General features: G+C 34.9%; 1 protein-coding gene across 1 annotated transcript in view; it reads right to left on the bottom strand.

The window, feature by feature from the left end:
• Oseg5 (intraflagellar transport protein Oseg5) overlaps positions 1–23,371 on the bottom strand; it is a 118,284-nt gene that overhangs the window by 36,578 nt on the left and 58,335 nt on the right. The window contains exons 10-14 of the mRNA XM_090376143.1: positions 23,279–23,353; positions 16,145–16,308; positions 12,902–12,966; positions 6,865–7,003; positions 249–396 (exon numbers count right to left, since the gene is read on the bottom strand). Coding sequence (XP_090232269.1) covers positions 249–396; positions 6,865–7,003; positions 12,902–12,966; positions 16,145–16,308; positions 23,279–23,353 — 591 coding nt within the window. The remainder of the gene's footprint in view (positions 1–248; positions 397–6,864; positions 7,004–12,901; positions 12,967–16,144; positions 16,309–23,278; positions 23,354–23,371) is intronic.

The following is a 23,371-nucleotide window of genomic DNA, read 5'->3' as shown; positions in this document are numbered from 1 at the left end:
TGACATAATGCAAAATCATAGCTTATGAAATTTTCATGCTAAAGAATATCTGTACAAAAAAAACAGAAACAACAAAAAATCAGGTAAATAGTTAAAATATTCAATAGGCAGCTGCTCCATTTAACTTTTAAATAGCTTGACAACTCAAAAACTTTAAACAGAAAAAAAATAAATAAAAGTATACAAATATTTCAATCTGCACAGTTGAAAGTAAAGTTAAACACAAAGGAAAATGGAATAACACCGACCTAGATTCTTTGTCAACAACTGTATATGGTAATAAACCCTTATCTACATACACTACTGCTGGATAATACCACACAGAAAGTCGGCCATCTTGCAAAGCAGCAAGCATATTAGTGTTATCATCCCACATAATAGACTGCATCATTACACCTACACAATAAAAATTTACTTAATAACAGCCTAATATAAGTACCAAATACATAATTATGCATCACTAATCAAATTAGTAAAATTCACACATACATTTTCTTTAGTCTTAAATGTTACTACAGGAGATTTAATAATACTTGTCAAACTCCTCTGGAGGGATATTGGTGAGTATAATAAATTTGTAAATGTAAATTTAAAGAAGGATTTTAAGAAGTACTAAAAATACATTAATGAAGGCAACACAACTTAAAATTATGCATAATAATGTTTTTTAAGGCTGATGTTACCAGTTTGGCTTCCTTCCACCATTTTGTTAATCTTTATAATTACATTCTAACAAGGTCATAAGAAACATTAATGATGGGTGTGAACAAATTGGATATTATGAATAACTTGGTAAATACAGCATGCTAGCAGGAAAAAAGAATAAGCCAGATGGAATTCAATTACTGAAATGGAATATCATAATAATTAATTATAATATTCATACATATGTGAAAATGGCTAAACTGTTTAGAAAAGAAAGTCAAATAACATCATGAGGTGTTTGTTATATACACATGCATTTAAATATCAAGTTGTATGAGAAATGTGATAATTTACCTCTAAAAAAATGTGAGAAATAACCTTTTATAAATCTGAATTCATAATCCACAATTTTTACTATAATGGGGGAACTTATGCTTGTAGTAAATGTTTGTAATATTTATGAAGTAGTCTTTTAGAGTAGGTGATAGTCAAAAGCCTTATAGTTTCATTTGATTTTAATGAAGTATATATGACCTTGAAAAATGGCTCAAAAATGTGTTATTCTTTATCATTATTTTGGAACTGTTAATGACCTCCTATTTTTGTACTTAACAAAATAAGTTCTATAACACAATAACTGAAAATAATGCAGTAGGATCTTAAGTTTATGGGTGTTTTGTTTCTGAATGTGTCCATAAGCAATAAAATTGAAAATGGAAGGTTAGGGCCTATAGAAAAAGGGAGGTGGCTGTTGCATTTTAACTCCTTTAATACACCATTCCATCATCTGCAAGTTCCATGGTTTAGAAACAATCTTTAAAAAAAAGGGAGTGATCTTGGTGATTTACAATAGTTGCCAAAATGGTTTGGTAGCATTCCAAACAACAATTATAAAAAAGCACCAATCCAATTAGTAATTTCTCGAATTGTTGTTTGAGAGAGACATTACCAAATCAGATGTGAATGAATGTAATTGTTGCTGTTTGTATTTTTGTTTAACGCTAGCATTTCTGTTTCATATTTAGTTGTATTTAAATGCATAAATACCCAAAAAAAGGAACAAAGAAGCAAATACATATTACATTACAACTGGCACTACAAGGCCAATAAGTGTTTCATGATATATCATTGAACACACATGTCAGCACTGCAGCTATTCTACATCATAATATACTTGTCAATGAAAGGGTTAATTACTGATTTCCAGTGTTTTGTTTTTGAAAGTTAGTGAGACACAGAAAAGAAATTATGTGTAGTTAATTACAGACAAGCGTCTATTTCTCAACATAATCACCATAAGCATTCAAAGATTTATCTCAAAATTTGAAGTTATTTTCAAAATCCTGCTACCGGAATATGTCACAACACCAATAACACAACTGTCATATTGCTGGTGTAACCCCAGGGGAGAAGTATGCCCAAGTAGGATCTATTCTAAAGATTTCCCAAACAACACCCCCAGTGTGTGCATTTTTTTTTTTTTTTTGCTTACCTGTTAACATTTTTAGAACCCACCTACTTAACAATTTATGACAATTCAGTTCCTGATGAATGACATCTAAAACTGTATACCACATGAAATGCCCAGCATCTGACTTGAATGATGCATTCAGCTTTAGTAAATGCATCATTAAAGAAAACCTTATATACATTTTTGCATATGTTTAGTAACATTAAATAGCAGCAACTGAGGTTTGTGGAAACCAGATATTTTGGATAATGTACACAATACAGTGATAAACGCTAGTTTACCTGTATGCAGAAATAATACCACACAAAATAGGAATTTAACTTGAATGCCTAATAATTAATAAAATGCAACTATTAAAAAAAAAAAAAAAACTTTAAAATGCAATAACCAAGACTAGTTAAATATTTATTCACTCAGCAGTTACAGAACATAAGTTAGTTTCAACAGAGAAGGCACAACCATTGTGGTACAGTCAAATTACTTCTCCCTTCCTTAAAACAATTGACACAACTTACAAAAATTAAATATTATTTATTTTTTTTGTAAGTTACACTATGAACAATTATTCATGCCTTAAGCTCATAAGAAATTAATGACTCCTCACACTTCTTTTGTGTACAACTCCATGTGATTGACCCTTTATAATACATCATTACACATTCATATTTGAAAGGAAACCAATCAGAGCAGTTTCATCAAATTTTTCACATAGCATTTTATAAATGTTCAAAGTTACACTTATATACCGCATCTAGTTTTAAATTAGAACTATATAATTTAAATTTGCCCACATATATTTTACTTACTGTATAAAATAATAAATAATAAACAGGTCTATCAGTATATCAATTCAAGCTAACTAATAAAGGATGAACACAGTAAACAGTACAATATTTATTTATTTTCTTATGTGTAAAATAAGGTAAGCAGAGAAAACATGTAGCTAAAAAGCCTTATTTAATTATATAAGACAGAGGGCAGTTTACTTCTAACAGTACTCCCAGGGTGTGAAAAATTCCATGGCTTGGTACAGACCATATCAAAGGGCTGATGGACTAAAGGAGGTCAAGTGTATATTTTATACGTAATAATTAGCCATTCATTTTGTCAGGAATACACTGAATAGAAATAGATATGTGATTTGACTGCAGTCTGGATTTGTAAGATTTATTATTTTTTAATAATATTATTAGTCAAAATTCTGTGAGTAGATCTTACCTTTTTAATGTATGTTTTTATGTTTTTCATTCAATATTATATTTTATTATGGTACTGATTTGTATTTATATGTTAACTATTACATATTACTATTCAGTTCAATAGGTCTAAGCTGATTATGTAACTGTTAATAAGTACTATTTTAAATTTGCATTTGTTATCGAGCATGTACATTCAGTTATTAAGACAATTTTCTGTAGGATATGTAATTAAAAAATAAATATTTAATAATAAATAATAAAAGGCTTTGAATAGGCCGAATAAGTCCAAAGCTAGTGGCATCCTTTCTCTTGCTCAGACTCATGACTAATATTCTGTGAAGAGGCCAGATTTCAACAACAGAGGGGGGGATGGATGGGTGATATGAGAAAGGTTTTTTTTTTTTTTTTTTGGCTGACACTGTCTAAGCTTGCTTTCTTGCATCACTGCCAAGATTAATACTAATAGGCTGTGAAAAGGCCAAATTTCAACAATATCTTATTGTTCAAATTCAAGAAAAATCAATTGTTTTTCTTTACTGATTTTAAAATCCTCTTTTCTATGCCAAAAATAATGTTTGTAATAAAAAAAATTTCCTTCAGCTCTAAATACAAAGGTCATTCAGAAAAAAATCACAAAAGTTTAATTAAAAGTTGTATTTCATATTTCACAAACAAGGAAATTACACAAGCCAATCTTCAATTTAATCTCCATTACATTTGACACATTTCCTGCAATGTTGCACTAACTCCTGGACTCCTCAAGAGAAGAAGTTTTGTGGTTGGGGTTGAAGCTGTTAGTGCACTGCCATCTTGACCTCTTCATTGTATGAAAAGTGACATCCTATTAGTGTATTTTTAGTGGCCAAAAAATGGGGAGATAATCACATAGAGTAATACCTCAAACTGCATCTCCTATATCTGTATTCATGGCACAATAAGCAGCAGGCATTATGAGGAATGCCTGCAACAGGCATTATCATGTTGCTGGCATTCCTCCAAGGACGACAAAGCACAAAGTTTCTTTCAAATTGCTAGAAAAGCACATCACAACATTTGTCATGCACCAATGATTTTTCTCTCTTCAGATATTGTTCCAGAATCACTCTTTCATGATCCCAGAATACACTGAGTAACACTTTCTTGGCTGATGCTTGATATGAGCTTTCTGGTGTGTAATTACCAGAAAGGCATTAGAAATTGCAGACCAAGGATTCTGGTCACTATGTATCCTACAAAAGTTTCTTTTAAGCTCTCATACTGTCCAAAAACCACGGAACACATATTAAGTTGTTGTCCTTTCAGTTGTAGGCGGTAGATGACTTTCATCAACCGGTGAAATACCACCACTTTGCTTATTGGAGGCTTGAAGTGGTGAAACCCATGTTTAGTCTCTAGAGCAAAGTTTCCGGCATTCCCCTTCCCCCATACTTCTCCTTCAACCCATGCATGATACTAAGTACTATAGGTTTTGATACCTTTTGTGTTTGGGGTTTTCATAAAAAAAAAAAAAAAAAAAAAAAGTTCTGGTGTTAATCACAAAACACACACTTTTCAAAAGTGCAGCCCTTCATTAACAGTAATTAATACTATTACTAATAATACTAATATTACAAGTTACTAACAGTTTGAATTTCTTCAAACTGTTAGCAACTTGTTCCAATAATCAACAACTTGCTGGCTAATAGAAAACCTCCTACAATCTAGTCTAAACCTCTTCCCTTGTGATATGAATTTAAGGTCCCTAGTTCTGGAATTCTTTATAACAGCAAAAATTCCACCTTCATTCATTTTACTAACCCCTCTCAGATCCTTGAAAACCTCAATTAGGCCCCCTCTAAGGTGCCTGGTTGCCAAGCTCTGTAGCTCACATAATCAGTCTTTCTTTGTATAGTTGCCCTTTTGCCGATCTCACCATATGAGCTGCCCTTCTTTGGACCCTTTCAAAAAGCTCAGTTTTTTTTTTCAGATGAAATTTCCATAATTGGACACAGTCTAAATGGGGTCTTACAATTGTCTTATACAATTACAGTGGGATTATGACCTTCTTATCTCAACAGGTTATTGTTCAATAAATCATTGATAGGACATAATGTGTTAATTATTGCATTGTATGATAATTAACAGAGATTTCTGTATGAATTAACAGAGATTTCTGTGTATGAAGTAGATGAAGAGCATGAATTGATGAAATATTGCCTGAGTCTCACATCAATCACCCGTGACAAGCTCAGAGTTAAATGGTTACAAGAAAACTGAATAACCACCACAATACAAGTACTTAATATTAAGGCAATGTTTTGAAACCTTAGCTGAGTAAAATCATTCAGCCTATTGAGGAATAATAGAGCTAAAAGGTAGAGGTATTGACAACAGTGGCAAAACAGAGCTGGATAAGTTACATCACAAAGGTAAAGTTATTACAAAGATAAATTAGGATTCATTAGAATCTGTGATAATTGAGATAAATTACTGAAAACTCGCACAAAACATCATGTGCTGCTATGAAACTAAAGTGAACACGCAGAGCCACCTAACATTTGCTTTTAAACACGTTAAATTTGTTAGGCTTGTAAATGAAAAAAATAGCATACAACTTGTATCTGCATATTTCAAAAGACACCAACTTGACCAAAAAATCAGGAGAAAATTAAACTCATTGGAAAACCAGAAGAAAACTAAGTTTATTGGAAAACCAGAGGATACACACAATTATTGGAAAACTTCCAACTAAATTGGAAGACTGGCAGGTATGCTATTGTTTTGCATTTCTGGGAAAGTCTATAGAGATGGTAATGACTGTTGAAACAGCTAGAGGTATGGCTGAACCCTCTAATGCAGAAATGTAAAATGTCTTTTTGAAAGTTAATGAACAATCTTCACAAGTGTAGTAATAAATCAATTCACGATAGCAATAGCACTCTCATTAGCTTAAAGCTACAGTAGAGCATTGATAATCAGAACTAATTGGGACTTGGGGTAGTTCGGACTTCCAATTTGTTCAGATTTTAGAAGTTGTACTTACATATTTTTATTCATAGGTAACAAAACAAATAGAACTTCAGCCACAATAACACATGTATAGGCCTTTAACAAAAATAATTACTTATTTTTTTTCTGCACCATTTTCAAATTTCATTTTGTTATTGCCAGAATTGTCAGCAAGAGTAGCTGAGTAGGATAACATTCAGTTTGTTGATTCATCATTCAGCTTGTTTGTTGATTTTCACATATTTAATTTTGTTAATTGGTAAGGTAATAAAAGTGTAAATTGCTGCTTTATATTTTCATTTTTATAGTCTATGGATAATATTTCTCAGATCATTGAATCAAAATTCAATTCGCAAATGTGATCACAATAACCAGTGCTTACTGTATTTATTTTATGACACCAGCATAAAAAAATAATAATAATAATAAATGCTGGCTTGTTCAGATTATTGACGTTTGGATTTTCAATGCTCTACTGTAATTTCTAAGCCATCTGTTTTCAAAAACAAACAAACAAACAAACAAAAAAAGTCCACATTATTTCAAACATGCAAAACTTGCCTAATTTCACCGTTCTAATTCCACTATTTGGAACTCCTCGCACTGTGGTAAGATAAAGATCAAAGTTTTTGTCAACAAATGCTAGCTTCCTTTCATTTGCTGGACCACAATTATCTAAGGCAACTTCCATGACTTCCATCTAGGCAAACAAAATAAAACAAAGTATTTTAAGTTGGCTAGTTTTTTTTTTTTTTTGGAAAGTCACTGTAAAATTAAGCTATGTTTAAAGGGTTAAATGTAACTCAAAAGAAAAACAGTTTCCTCATCAGCAAACAGAAGAGAGTACTTAAATTATATTATAAAGAGTCAACAAAAAGATAACAGGCGTTTATGTCGAAAATCTTAAATTGTTATAACTTTACCACCTACTGGAAACCATAAAATGATGTTTTAAAGGAAGTGGAGGGTTTCTATTGTCTTCATATATTTAAAATCTTCAATAACTTTACATTGGCCAGGTCAAGCCCATTTGAAAGAACCATAATAATAATATCAGCAACAGTATCACACATTCTTGCAATACTCTCTTCATTGTTAACATTGTTCAAATTTTATTTTGCTGCAAATATACATGTGCAGTTCTTCTGCAGTATGTACAGTGTGCAGCAATATGAATTACAAGCATTCCTCTACTTACATACAAATGACTTATGTACAACTTGTAAATACATACAAAGCTTCTCAAAATTAATAAAAAATAAAGTATACTTAAAATATATGGCAGTTCTGAACCACATGCACAAAGTTCCAAAATCAGCTGCTGTGTACAGTGGACCCCCCCCGCTTTACGATATTAATCTGTTCCAGAGACACCATCTTATTGTGAAAATATCATAATGTGAACTCAATATTGTTTTTTGGTAATTCGTTCGAAGACCTCAGAAGTTGAAATTTTTGCTATATAACTAAGCTATTTATCTCTCTAAAAGGTCATTTTTATAATGGAAATTGCATTAGTTTTATATAAATTTATGTCAAATAAGCACAACACAAAAATAGCTTTTAACTAAAGGATGCAAAAACAAAACATGCAGCCAACATGTTTACAAACACTGCTATTGGCTGAGAGGAAGGACTATGTGGTCCGGTCTCTAAAAGGTCATTTTTATAATGGAAATTGCATTAGCTTTATATAAATTTATGTCAAATAAGCATAACATAAAAATAACTTTTAACTAAAGGATGCAAAAACAAAACACGCAGCCAACATGTTTACAAATACTGCTACTGGCTGAGGGGAAGGACTATGTGGTCCGGTCTGAGATAATCATAAGCTCAGAAATAAGTAGGTGCAGTTAACATCATCACTAGAATCAGCAATTTTATAGAATCAAATTTCAAAAAACCAATCCAAACCATTAAAATGCACTACACTTTCACTATTTATTATCTCGGAAACTCTGGTTTTTCGTCCAGCAAACAGAAAATTGACCACAGAACACACACAATTTTCAGAGTATAAATGGAACATATGGCCTTAGTCGCTGATGTTCCTAAAAAAAACCCTACTCCAAGAACTCCAACACTGTTTATTGCTATGTTTGGTTATAAGAATCAATTTTGAATGCCTTCGTGATATTTTTCTAAAGCACATTTCTGGAAGTCACTACCATAAAACAATAAAAACAGTTTGCAAAAAACTTGTTACTCTGTATCTCACTTGTGCATGCCGTGTTCTTAGTTATTGATTGCTTATCTTTTTTAGTGTTTTAAATTTTACAACCCAAGGAAAAAAAAAAAAAAAACACTTGTTTATTTTTGTTCTTGTATATTGTATCTTGTTTATATGCTATACAGTACTGTTTACAGGTATCAGATAAAATTACTTTTGAATAAATACTGTACTCTACGTTATTATTCATTGTGTTTTTTCAACCTCATTTGACTTGGTTACAAATCATAAAATGCTGAAAACAAGACCATACATATGGCCTGGTGAAGTTTGTTGGGGGTTATAATCTCAGTGAGTTGTACTGTACTGTACATGTATTTAGTACCTATAACCGAAGTTGGACTTATGTACAAAATGGATTTCATACATGAAAAAAAAAAAAAAAAAAAAAAAAAACACAATTAAGTATGTAAGTCAAGGAGTGCCTGTAGTAGTTTTTATTCTGCAATATCAATTGAACAAATTAACATTAAAAATGAAGTTTTAACCATTAAGTCATGTAAATATGCTGTCTCGATAGTTACTCAGCTTTCTAATCTATGCTGGACACGCATGAAAAAAAAATCTTTCCTTCAGATATCTCCACTGGACAAGGCATTTCCAATGAGGCCAGGGAACTTCGGAGGCCATACAATGTTGCCAAATTTTGAAACATGACTGGACTGAAATGTGGAAAATATTAGTATCAGCCATATGGTGCAAAAGAAATCAAGGCTTTTGCTACACCAGCACCAAACAAAAATTATTAATAATAAAAATTTAATTAATAATTAAAAATAAAAATAATAATAGATAAATAATAAAATAAACAAGTTGACCCCCTTCTTGTGCAGATGTCTATCATGCTGACTTTTGAACTTCCTCACACTAACAGCCTAAAACCCCATGGAGGCAACTTATTCCAGTAATTATGAACTTGCTGGGTAAAAGAAAACTTCATGCAATTCAGTCTAAACATCTTCCTCTTAGCAGTTTAGTTTACTTTCACTTCTCAGCCTTATACACCTCAGCCCTCTAATTTTTCCCTCTAAGGTGTCCAGTCATCAAGCTCTGTAGCCCATCTATTCAAAGCCTTTCCTCATATAGACACCCTTTTGCTGATCTCACCAGGTGTGTTGTGCATGTTTGGAACCTATTGAGAAGCTTGATGTCTATTTTTTTGGTGGTCTTCATACTTGAACACAGTATTCCAAGTGTGTGGTCTTAGAATTGCCTTAAAGAGTGTGATTATAACTTCCCTGTCTCTACAAGAAAATGTACAATAAATCATCGACAGGACACCATGGGTCTTCCTTGCTACCTGTCTGCACTGCTCAGAGAAATTCATGTCCAACCACAGCTTAACTACTAAATCCCTTTCTTCAGTACTGTTTTTAGTTCAACCCCCACCAAGTGTATAAGTTAGTTTGGGTTGCTATTCCCAAAGTGTAAAACTTTGCATAAAAACATAGCTGCCACTTTTCTGACCTTCTCTGAAGTCTATCTAAGTTGTCCTGAAGAAGTGCTGCTTGGTGCTGATCATTAACCGCTATACTGACCGTGACATCACCTGCATATTTTGACATCATGCTCTTTGCCTGTAGCACTTCATTGATGTCATTTAGGAAAATTAAAAATGCAACTGGTTCCAATACTGATTCTTGGGGAACTCCGCTGCCATTTTTAATTATCACTAATTGCAACTCTCTGCCTCCCACCCTGCATCCATCCTGCAATCCATCTAAGGATTTTCCAGATGGTTCTAACATGTTCTAGATTGTAACATAACCTCTTGTGTGGGAATGAGTCAAATACTTTGCTGAAATCCAAGTAAACAATGTCAAATTTATTTTCTCCATCTGGATCATGAGCAACTCTGTCAAAATAGATAACCAGGTTAGTTAAAAATGATTTTCCCTTTACAAATCCATGCTGTGCTTCATTCAGAATTTCATTTATATCTAAATAATTCCATATTGCACTCTGATCACTGCTTCCATGATTTTTCAAAATAAATGTGGCTCTTTCTTCCGAAGTTAGACTGACCAGTCAGTAGTTACTCGCTTACTCTTAAAACTGCCTTTATGTATCTGAGATATATGGCACTTCTCCAATCCAAGGGAATTTCTCTAGAATCCAGTAATGCTCTCATAATTAACCTTAATGGTTCAATGCAGACGCTTCTGTCAATGTTAACGTTGAGGTTATGAGAATGAGGCAGCCATAGCCTAGTGGTCAGGCGCGCGGGTGCATAAGTACACGTGCCTTGAATGACCTGGGTTCAAGCCCATGACTGCTGAATACGGTGCTGTTTCTTGTATTCTGTGTATCTTGTAAACTCCTCTGACTGTTTGGTCGTCCCGGAGTATAAACAGAAAATTTATTTATTTATTATTTATGTTCTTTGTTGTTTTTTTTATTTGGTTTTTAGGAGCATTAACAACTAAGGCCATATTGCTCCGGGGATATGCGGTGGTCATGGGCTCTAACCCCTGTCTAATCAAGTAGCGTGTGCTACGCACTGCTGCTCCTGCCCACCTGGCAACGGAGTTCTTTAATGTTCTTTAATTTTGAAACCATGAAAAGTAGGACGAAATTTTCAATTATATAATTTTATATCACCTGAACTGGCCTTAAAATATTGTTGTTTCTGGAAACATTTTCTCTAACCTTTTTCTCATGTCTTTATGTGTTGGATTCAAAACTTTTGAATGAGCAAGATCCCATATTAATCAGTGCTGCAATGACTGGAGCACTATGGACTGATGGTTAATGCATCAGAAATTCCAAAGAACAAAAGCAGCTCTAATGTGACAGTATTTGTACAGGGTTGTTAAAATTAAAGTATCCCCTATGTAGAGAGCTCTGGAGTGAGTTCTAAGGCTCTAACTATCTTAGTTACAATTATGCAAATAACTTACGTTATTGCCACAGCACCTCTACTCAGCTCTACTGTACTGTATAAAAGCAAAGCAGTCTCTTCAAAATCATACAGTAGATGTTTGCCTGCACTACAGCAGCAGCAATGCCAACAATGTTGCAGGAAAAGGCACTATTAGTGAAGCTGTACTATCAGATCAGCAACAATGCAGCTGCGGCTATCAGAGAATTCCGGCATCAGAAGTGCATAAGGCGTGGACCTATGACCGTTTGTGCTGTCCGCAAAATGATTGCGAAATTTGAAGCGACAGGACATCTTGGTGTTCAACCAGGTAGAGGGAAACAAGTAGACTGCTCTCATGTTGAAGATGTGGTTATGGCTGTCATGGATTTATCAAGTCAATCTCCTATGTGGTAGCGCAAGTGTGCCAGCTGTTTTTCGTGAAGTGAATATGCCATATTCCACTGTAATGCTAGTAATGCGTCAGGTGTTGCGGTACTATCCATACAAGATGCACATGCTACAGCAGCTAAAGCATGGTGATGCAGATATTCGTTCCACATACGCACTTCAGTTTCTGGCACGAATGACAGTGGATATCACTTGGCCATGGAACATCCTTTGGCGTGATGAAGCCCACTTCTGCTTAAATGGACAAGTGAATATGCACAACTGTCACATTTGGGCAACAGAAAACCCTTAAGTTACCCAAGAGGTCCTGTTGCATTCTCCAAAAGTGACAGTGTGGTGTGGATTTATGGCCACATTCATGATTGGGCCATATTTTTTGAACAGGTAACACCGACTGGACCCCACACCTGTTCCATCACCGGACAGCGATATTATGAAATGTTGGCAAATTTCGCAATACCAGAGCTACAATAATGTGGGTGCCTTCAGGATATCATAATCGTGCAAATGGTGCGCCACCCCCACATCCACCATTGTGTCCAAAGATTACTAAGGCAACACTTTAGAGACGAATGGGTCATAAGCTGTTGTTTCCAGACATCTCGACCACCCCGATCACCGGACCTCACTCCATGCAACTTTTGGTTGTGGGGTTTTTTGAAGCACCAGGTGTATCAGGAAGGACGTCAAACTCTGGAAGATCTGAAGGACAGCATTAGACATCATGTGCTGGCTATTCCAGTTGACATATTACGTTCTGCTGTAGAAAATGCTGTTCTTCGAATGGAAACTTTTGTTGACCAAAATGGAGGATACATTAAACAATTGTAGCGCTGTTCAAGTGATTTGTATTGCCACAGTGCCATATAGTGACAAATTTTGTAACTATTTTTTTTTTCTCCCAATAAATGGCAAGTGCATTCTTTATTGTACCTGTTATCCAAATTTCTCTTCAGTATGAGTGTTATAACTCGCTCCAGAGCCCTCTACATAGGGATACTTTAATTTTAACAACCCTGTACTAATTGTAAAATATTAAATACATGCTATTTATCTGAAAAAAAAATATATATATAAAATTTAATCAAACTTACTTTATGAACAAAAGGTTTGCCATCACCTACAATTTTTCCAGATTGTACATCAAAAAGATATATTGCTGCAAAGAGAAAATAAAAAAACTTCTTATGTTAATATTTCATAAATTGGATAGCTTAGTAGTTTATTAAGAAGGAAGTGCTTTGAAAGAGATGCAATTCAGTAACAGCGTCTTGGAGTAAACACTCAATTTTTAAGCTAAAATTGTCACTAAATTTCAGATGGAAAATGCATAATAATTGTATTCTAAAAAGTGAAAAAATAATTTATTCACATCAACTGATACACCATTAATGATAATCACAACAACATTAATAAAAACAGCAACAACAAAAAAAATCAATACATCAGACTTTTTTAAGAACTATTAAGAATTCCTGGCTATATGAATTAGTCCAATTAATGCAGCTTCACATCATGAATGCTATTTAAAAAAAATTTATACGCTGGTTACAAAAACAGTGATGCTAATGAACTTCTGGTGAGATATCACAAACATCATATTAGAGTTGTTATTCTTTCGGATTTCTGATGCATAAATTTCTGATGCAACCACTTAGGCAATAGTGTCTGCCCTACCTGACATTGGAAATTCAGCCCCAGGGGTGACTTTCAGGGATTCCTCCAGTTGCTGAAAGAAGATTCTAATTCAGACCACTCCAAACAACCAAGTGGTAAAATCACTTCATTTGTCAAAGATCATATTAAGGATTGATCTCTCGACATAGATGAAACTTTTCTTTTATGAATATTTATTTATTTAGAGAAACAGAGAAAGTGAATGCCAATTTTAAGATTTAAAATCTGACTCCTTATAGCAAAATTATTATACAATGATATATAGGGTGTCCATAAAGTCCTTGTACACTTTAAAACTGCAATAACTTAGGTTCTATATGAAATAAAAAACAATCTGTAAAATACATTGGAAAGGTAATATATTCTAGTTTTTATGCATAAAAATAATTACTTAATTTACTCTAATTTCTTTTTTAATGATTTCAGATAATTTACTGTAAAAGAGATGGCTTCAATAGTAGAGAAAGTGAACTGTGTCCTCTAGCTAGCAAGTCCATATCAGCAGTTAGAAGAAAAGTTACAATACATTACATAAAAGAAACACTGCAAGAAATTCAATTTCTAATTATATGAAGAAATTTAAAGAGACTAAAGAGACTAATTTTGTTACTGATAAGCAGTGAACTGGAGGGCCTGGATTAAACAAGGAGACTGTGGCATCTGTCAAGGAAGCTTTTCAGCAAAGCCCATGAATATTACTAAGACAGGAATCTTTGGAACTCCATGTTCCCAAAGCAACAGTGCATAAAATTCTTAGAGTGAAATTGCACAAGCAACCTTCCACGACTCAAGTGCATAAAATGTTGCTGGAAAAGGGTTACTATGTGAGATTAGCTTTCTGTCACAAATTTAATGAAGACATTGAAAACAGCACCTTATCTCTTGACAAGACAATATTTTGTGAAAATTTTATTTTGATGCATTACGTATTAATTGCATTGTATGTTAATTATTAACCTGTATTTTCTCTACTGTATAATTTCTATAAGTAAAACTATATGTAACTAATTTTCATATTTTGAATTGTAAATTGTATTGTAACCTAATATTAATTGTAACCAACTTTCTAATGTAAATTGTAACTATTTTTTTTAATATTAAATTGCAATTTAATATTAATTTTATATTTTTTCTATATTGTAACAATATATATGGTACACAAATCTGCAATACTGACATAGTCTTGCTTTAGACCTAGCAAAACAAAATAAGCCTAAAAGAAAATATAAAATAAAAAATGCCAAAAAACAATACTAAATTAAAAAAAAAAAATGAAAAATAAAAACACGAAGTAAGAACTTATGCTGCCAAAAGCACAGCAGTTCTGTATTACGACTTCATTCTCTACATGGTCAATATGTAATAAAAACACACTTATTGTGAAAGAGTAATTTCTGGTATTACTTGACAAATATCTTACACAAATACCAGTTTATAATTATCTATAATTTTCTCATTTGGAACTTCAACCCTGTACATTGGCTTGGCCCTTGCATGTAATACCCCCCCCCTTCACAATTATTTCTTATGGGAAATTAGTTCTAATTTATGCTCTGCTTTTCAGAAAGCATCTATCATGTATATCAAGAAATTATTTTACAAACGGCCTGATGCCACAAAGTTTCCATAATAGGTCATTTATTTAAGAGCAGTTTGCTGGCTAGTTATGTGTGTTTAAACATAAGCTGCCGGAGCTATAGTGCACCTCTGCTAGCTAGTGGCCATCCTTTCATACATCATACATGTCAATCTTCTAAGATGAGTGCTGTCTTGTAGAGTTCTATTCAGAATGTAGGTATGGCATTCTTATGCCCTTGCTTAGTTTCCGTTCATATTAGCAGAGACTAGAGAAAGCTGATTGACCAAAGAATTCTTGGTGCCTAGTGTCACATGGTTAGGAGCAACTGTTGAAAGCTAGCAAACCAGGATGCTTGCTGATATGTGAAGAGTGAAGTGAGGGAGGGGGAGGGAATTTAGTTTTGTTGCAGTTTCAGTGCTGGGAGGATGTTTATCTTTTCCTTGTTGCTGTTTATGCTGGAAGAATATTCTTGAATGAAGAAAGCTTCCATATATTCTCTCCTTTCCTGCACACAATATGAAGGTTATTTACATCAATTCAGTGCTTCTTGGTCTAAAAGCAAAACGATACATCATTTATATGGATATTGCCTTGAATTTTTCTACTGATCTGTTCTAACCTTTTTTTTCTTTTTTAATTTTCAGTAACTTTGCCATACATACATACTTCCTGTCACTTACAAGTCAGCTAGTAAACTGTCTCTAGTTTTTAAATGGGGTAGGGGTGAGTTTGATGTTGTTGCTATTTATATAATACATTAGCATCTGAGGCCATATTGTGCCATGTGTGCTGTATCTGCACAAACTCATTTGTGGACCAATTTGCATGTCATGCAGGCTGAAAGTCTTAGAATAACTCTAGGGTGAAAAATCACATTCTCTCCACCAAATCTCAGCTAACTGCAGCCCTGACTGAAGAGACTCAAGAATTCCTCGAGAAGTAATCCTTTTAGGAGAATATTATTCTACTTTTAGTGAGTAATTTTAATTCGAAGCCTACAGATGTTGTATTAAATAATATTATCAACTCACAGTTACCTTAAATCTTTAATATTCTTTAAAATAACGAGTAAAAAGATTACCTTTTTCATCAGCTTTGTCTCTTACTGCCACTGTATCATTACTTAGGCTAATGGTGAAAGCATTCAAGACATCTGGCCTCATGCCTGGCCACTTAGGAGAACTTATTGGACGGCTTTCATATGTATAAAGGTATAAACCACCACCATCTACCAGCAGAAAACATCTGGAATTAAACAGAATTAACTATATTAAGAAATTCATTTTAATTCAGGCCTTAGGCTCATTTGTAAATAAAATGGCTCGCCCATCTTTTTTTTCTTTTTTTTTTTGTTAGTTGTTGGCGCATCGGCTTCTGTGGCCATAATGCACCTCCCAAAGTTTTTGCATTTACTCTGATCCAAATCTACTGATCTGTTCTAACCTTTTTTTTTTTCTTTTTTAATTTTCAGTAAGTTTGCCATACATACATACTTCCTGTCACTCACAAGTCAGCTAGTAAACTCTAGTTTTTAAATGGGGTAGGGGTGAGTGGTCACTGGTTCGAATCCCAAGGCGGGATTCGAACCAGCGACCTTTGGGTTGCCAGGCAGGCACTTTACCCACCCAGTTAGCCCGGTCAGCTCGCACATCAAAATTAAGAGAGAAGAGAAGGATTCAAAGTAGACTTTGATCTATCAGACTGTCATGGTATCACAAATTGTCCAATAAGTAAACTACACAGCATGGCAATTGGAAAATGAGACTGTGCTACAAAAAAATAATGATCTTATATACAAGTAAACTAACCCCTTGATTTAGTCAAAGTAACTTCCATCTGCATCAACACACTGCATGCAACAATCACTAAGTGACAATTAATGACTGGTGGAAGGCTATGATTGGTATACTGTTCAATGTATGTCATAGTTCTCTGAATAGTGCCAATGTCATCAAAATAACAGCCTTTCAGTGGTACTTTGAGCTTCAGGAACAAAAGGGAGTTGCACAGGGCTAAGTCTGGTGAATGCAGTGGGTGCAACAGTATGCAGACTTTTTGCTAGTCAAAAACTGCCAAACAACGAGAGCCTTATGGCTTGGTACATTGTCATGCAAGAGGAACCAACTGCCATCTTCTCCATAACTGCCATCTTCTCCTTGTTATTGTTATTGTTGTTATTTGGTTTTTAGGAGCATTAGCAACTAAGGCCATATTGCTCCGGTGCGATGGTCATTCCCTGACCTTTCCGCATACTCCGTATTTGGTGGTGACGGGCTCGAACCACGGTCTAATCAAGAAGCGTGTGCTAAGCACTGGTGCTCCTTCCCACCTGGCTACGGAGGCGCCTCTCTTCTCCTTGAGGACCTTCTCCAAGGTCCTTGAGGTTGTCACAGACATTCTCTCAGATATGCATGACAAGCTGTACTTGCTACCTGGGAGTCTAAAATGCTGATGGAACTGATATTCGGGTGACACTCAAGTCAGGTGGACCCAATTTCGGCGAAGTCCGGACGGTCTGTGACAGCCAAATCCTCTGCTTGCACCTTCACGATGGTGGGACTGTTAGTAATCCTGGGTATAACCTCCATGCACAAGTACATGGTGGGTGACCACCCAGGTGTGAACCAACGTAAGCAGGGGTCGAGGTGTGGCGCCCACACCACATGGAGGAATGCCGCCCCTCTATGTTACCAGGCAGTACTATGTGGTAGATGACTCTCATCAACCAGTGCAATACCACCACTTTGCTTATTGGAGGCTTGAAGTGGTGGAACCCATGTTTAGTCTACAGAGCTAAGTTCTGGTCAACCCTTCCCCATCTCTTCCAGCATGCAGTATGATTGATGACTTTTGAGGTTATGATGAACATCGTGGCGAGATCCAATATTCCTTACATTTCAAGGGTACAGCTCTAAAACGGTGTTCGCAGGCCGGCCGCTAGTTAGTACACCGGACCGAACCTATTGCTAACTCTCTAGGAGGCTTCCGGATCAGCTAATGTATAATCTTGCTACCTCTACTCTGCCAGATAGTGACTGGAGGGAGTCAGAGTAGTGTGTATGCGGGGAGCATTGTCGAGGCCACATTATGTCAAGGATCTGGGCATATTCTTACCATGTGTATGCCATATCCAAAAATTTCATTACTTCATACAGCATGTCCCTCCCACTTTTTCTTACTATTGAATACACCATGAATTGTCAAACTAATAGAGCAAGCTTATCTGCGAAAAGATCTAAACCTCCCAAGCACTTCCTAATTCATTTCACAAATATACGTGGTCTCAATTCTAATCTCAACGATGTCCATTTTCATTTGCAGTCTGCCAAGCCCATGTACTTTTTCTGACAGAATCTCAGTTATCGGTTGATTCAACTACTGCTCATTTCAGATGCCCAAATTATTCGCTGTATGATTCCTTTTGCCTCAAAGGTGGTACTTGTGCATATGTCTGTTCTGATATTCCCTGTCAGAGACTTGGCAATTTGGAATCTCCTCTCTTTGATCTTCTCTGGCTTAAAATCTCTCTACCCCATTGTGTCAAATTCATCTGTTGTCTCTGCCGTTCTCCCAACTCCACTAATCACTTGGAGCTCTTTGACTTCTTCTCTTTACAACTTGACTTTCTCCAATCCAACTTTCCTAACAGTGAGGTAATTTTCCTTGGTGATTTTAATGTTCACAACTCCAGCTGGCTTCCGTTTTCTTGTCACACCGACCCAGCTGGTCGAGATGCTGAGGCTTTTGCAATTACTAATGACCTTGCACAGATTGTTCATTTACTTACAAGAATACCGGACAATCCTAATCATACAGCCAATACGCTTGATCTTTTTTCTCACAAACAACCCTTCTAAGTACACAGTCGAAGTGAGAGGTCCTTTAGGCACTTCAGATCACAACTTGGTGATTGTCTCTTCTCCAATGGAACCTTTATCTCATGGCTATTCCCAACCTCATGTTGTTTGGCATTACAAGAATGTAAAATGGGATGACCTGCGAGATTTCTTTTCTTCTTTTCCCTGGTCGGATTACTGTTTCAAAACTTCTGATGTCAACGTTTGCTCAGATCGTGTCAGTGAAACTATTCTTGCAGGAATGGAATCCTTTATCCCACACTCCACTTTAAAATCTCGTCCTCTATCTAAACCTTGGTTTTCCAATAAATGTGCTAAGGCTGTTCAAGAGAAGAATGTTGCATATCGTAATTGGCTTGTTTCTAATTCTTCAGTTTCATTTTCTGCATACACCAAAGCTCGCAACAATTGTAAAGCAGTTATTAATCAGTCCTAACTAGAGTTTGAACAGGCTAAGAGTAGAAAACTTGCTTCTTGCCCTAATGGTAGCTGAGCATTCTGGTCTCTTGCCAAAGCTATTGGCTGCAACTTTTGCCCATCTCTGCTCCCACCTCTGTCCAAACCAGATGGTTCTGTTGTCACTTCAGCCAAGGATAAAGCTGACCTACTAGTATCCCATTTTTCTTCCAACTCATGTATTAATAATCTTGGTAAAACACCTCCCACCATTCCCAACACGCTCCATTCAATGCCCCCTGTGGTCTTCCATCAAAAGGATGTCAGAAGGATTTTGACGAATCTTGATGCTAAGAAAGCTCCAGGTCCCGATGGTATTTCTCCACTTGTTCTCAAAACCTGTGCTCCTGAATTTACTCCTATTCTTTGCCGCCTTTTATCACTTTCTTATTCCAAAGGTGTTTTTCCTTCTGCTTGGAAATTTACTCATATCCAGCCAGTTCCTAAAAAGGGTGACAAATCCCTCCCATCCAATTATCATCCCATTGCAATTACTTCTACTCTTTTTAAAGTAATGGAGAAATCTATTAACTGCCATCTCTTAAACTACATAGAAACCTTCCATCTGATCAACGATTGCCAGTATGGATTCCATCAGTGTCGATCCACTGGTGATATTCTGGCTTATGTTACCCATTTATGGACTAATTGAATGGAAAGGTTCTGTGAAACACAAGTAGTCACTCTAGACATCTCAAAGGCTTTCGATCGTGTTTGGCATAAAGGTCTTCTAAACAAGCTTCCATCTTATGGTTTGCCAACTGTTTTTAGTAATTGGTTATCCAGTTTTCTCTTTGATCGTTCACTGAGGGTGATGGTAGATGGCTCTCTGTCTTCTAACTTTTCCACTAATGCCGGTGTCCCCCAAGGTTCAGTTCTTTCCCCCACTCTTTTCCTCTTGTATATCAATGACCTTCTTCCATTGACTGGAAATCTTATCCATAGTTTTGCCGATGATAGCACATTGCATTCCACTTTCCATTTTGAGAAACCTTGTCCTGCTCAATCAGCTTCAACTTCTCGAAAATCTGTTACCAATTCCTTAAATGCCGATCTTCAGGTAATTCTCCAGTGGGGTAAAGACAACTTAGTTGATTTCAACCCTTCTAAAACTCAGTCTTGTCTTATATCTCGCAAAAAGGATTCTTCTGCTCCTATTCTTATCTTTAGTGACACTCCGATTTCTTGGCAAAATGATATATCTCTTTTGGGGATTACCCTGACTTCTAATCTCTCGTGGCACAAGCACATTACAAATATTGCTTCCTCTGCATCTAAAAAACTTGGTTTTCTCTTTCGCTCTCGGCGTTACTTTTCTTCCAAACAGCTGGTCACTCTGTATAAATCGCAAATCCGCCCTGCCATGGAATATTGTTCCCACATCTGGGGTGGTGCCCCCAAAACCTCTCTCAGGCTTCTTGATTCCATTCAGAAGAGGGCAGTTAGGTTAATTAATGATTCATCTCTAACAGAGTCTCTTCACTCGCTGTCTCATAGATGTACTGTTTCTGCTGCAAACCTCTTCTACAGATACTTCCATGGGCACTGTTATTCTGAATTGGCTTCTATAATTCCTGCTCTCTCTTTCAAAACAGTCCGAACACGTGCCGCCACCAGCCAACATGCATTTACTGTCCAACTCCAAACTCACAGAACCAACTTCTCATCTTACTCGTTTATTCATTCAACTGCCGTTTTCTGGAACAACCTTCCTTCATACGTATTTCCTGAAAATTACAGTCTACAGAAATTCAAGTCGAGTGTCAACAAATATCTTCTTTCGTCTTCTCAACCTCCAACCCAAGCACGGTACTAAGTGCTATAGGTTCTAATACCTCTCGTGTTTGTGGTTTACATATAAAAAATAATAATAATAAAAAATATCGAGGCCGCACAAAACAGATTCTCTGCAATAAACGTTTCAAAACATGCAGAAGCAGGCAGCAGTAACATTTTGGCCATTGCATTCTTTGTGCAAAATTCCCTTGCTATCATAGAAAGTGATGAGCATGGTTTTGATTTTTTACATTTCTTGAAAAACTTTTCTATAAATTAAGCTTTTGCTGCACCAGCCAAAGGAAAAAAAAAAAAAATAATAATAAATAAGTAAAAATAAAACAACTCACATTCCTCACTTCTTACCAAGGCATGATACAACTAACAATCTCTCCAGTCGGTGGTCAGCCTCAAGCTAAACTCACCTGAACCACATGGGAATATCATAGATGAGAAGTGAATGGGATTTTTGCAGTTATAAGTGATACTGAAAATAATAGCCATTGTTTCAAATTGCAGGAGGAAGCATTGAGTGAGTTGTAGGAGGGTTTTCTTTTACCTAGCTAGTTTCGGTATCACTTATAACTGCAAAAATCTCAACTTCCCCGGCGGAGTGACACCTAGCGACAGTCCGAACACCACTTGTAAACCATATCACTTCCTGTATTCCCTCAGCAATACCTAAGAAAACCAGTCACTGCCTTTAACAAAATTAAAACTATATTTCCATCATCTAATCCAGAATAATGTTATTTTTTACTTGGAATTAAACTTGAACTGAAAAATATCTCACAGACAAAGTGGCATTGTTATTGCTAATATTTTTGGTTGTTGCTTGATGTAAACAACTGCATTCTCATTGGGCAACTGACACTATCAATATAGTTGTGTTAGATATCATTAATTTTGTTTTAATTATTACAAAAGATGATTTCTCGTCTTGATTATTATTATTACTTATTTGTTTATTTATTTATTTGTTTTTATTTAATTGGTAGCCCAGCAGAATTCTAATTGGAAATACATGCATGTGCATAACACTGAATTTTCAAAAATTTAATGGTGTAATAAACTTGAAAATGAAAGAGATTAATAGTTTCATGTTTATATTTTGTTCATAATGTTTAATGTTTTTTTTTTCAGTAGAATTAATAAAATTCTGTTTTCTTGAAAATAAAGCTGTAAAAAATGCAACAATTGTAAATTTTAAAATTTCATTAAAGAAATAAAAAATTACATTTAATAAGCATTGAAAGGTATGCACTGAACTGCATCACAGGAAATAAACTTCCTTTAAATATTTCGAGTTCTCTACCACACAATTCTAACTGAATACGAAAAGTTTGAAAGTCGCCTGTTTATGACTATTAACTTTTTTCATCAACTACTTACCTTATCAGTGTTAACACACAGGTCTTACATATAACAACCAAGAAATGGGATGTGCACTTCAATTTTTTTGAGCAAGTATCTTGATTCTTTTAAATTGTAATCATAATTACAATCAGGCAAAATCATGTTCCATTCATATTATTTAGGTTTCTAATTCGCACAACCATACTTCTTTAATTTTCATCACACCAAAACAGATTATATGAGGTGAGTACTGTAAATTAAGCTTTTTGTAATTTTAAAATGAAGTCTTTAAATTACGGTACATAAGGATTTCCTAAATTCACCATAGTTAAGTATTGAAATTCATCAATGAAAAGTCAACCATTAATATACTCTGAACATAATTCAAAGCAGAAACTTTTTTTTTCAGAAATAAAAGAGAAAATTGTTAAAGAAAAATAACACTAACTTAAGTTGTATAAGTTACTTGAGGTTACAGATAAGTATTGAGCCAAATCATGTAAAATAATTAAAAACTGACTAATGGAAACTATTGATTAAAAAGGAATGCATTTTTCACAGCAATACTTACAATTATAGGATTTTTATTAAATAAAAACTTTATTTAGTTACATAATTACATAACTCATAGTGTTAAAGAATAAAACAACCTCATTCCTCTGTAACTGATAGTATTTCCATAATCAATTTTTAATTTTTTGCCAGACTTTTGGAACAATCTGTATTACACAAAAATCAAAATCCAATATTAAGTATTAAAATAATCTCACCTTTCAGCTTGAGCAACTAAGCTGACATTGCCTTCCTTGAGATCAAATATCTGAGGTGTATTCCAATTTTTAGTACTGAAACAATTAAGAAAT

The sequence above is a fragment of the Mastigoproctus giganteus genome, chromosome 6, assembly GCF_048544385.1.
Source record: "Mastigoproctus giganteus isolate SK-2022 chromosome 6, ASM4854438v1, whole genome shotgun sequence".
In the NCBI taxonomy this organism is placed as follows: Eukaryota; Metazoa; Arthropoda; class Arachnida; order Uropygi; family Thelyphonidae; genus Mastigoproctus; species Mastigoproctus giganteus.
This window is presented reverse-complemented; position numbering and strand designations above follow the sequence as displayed.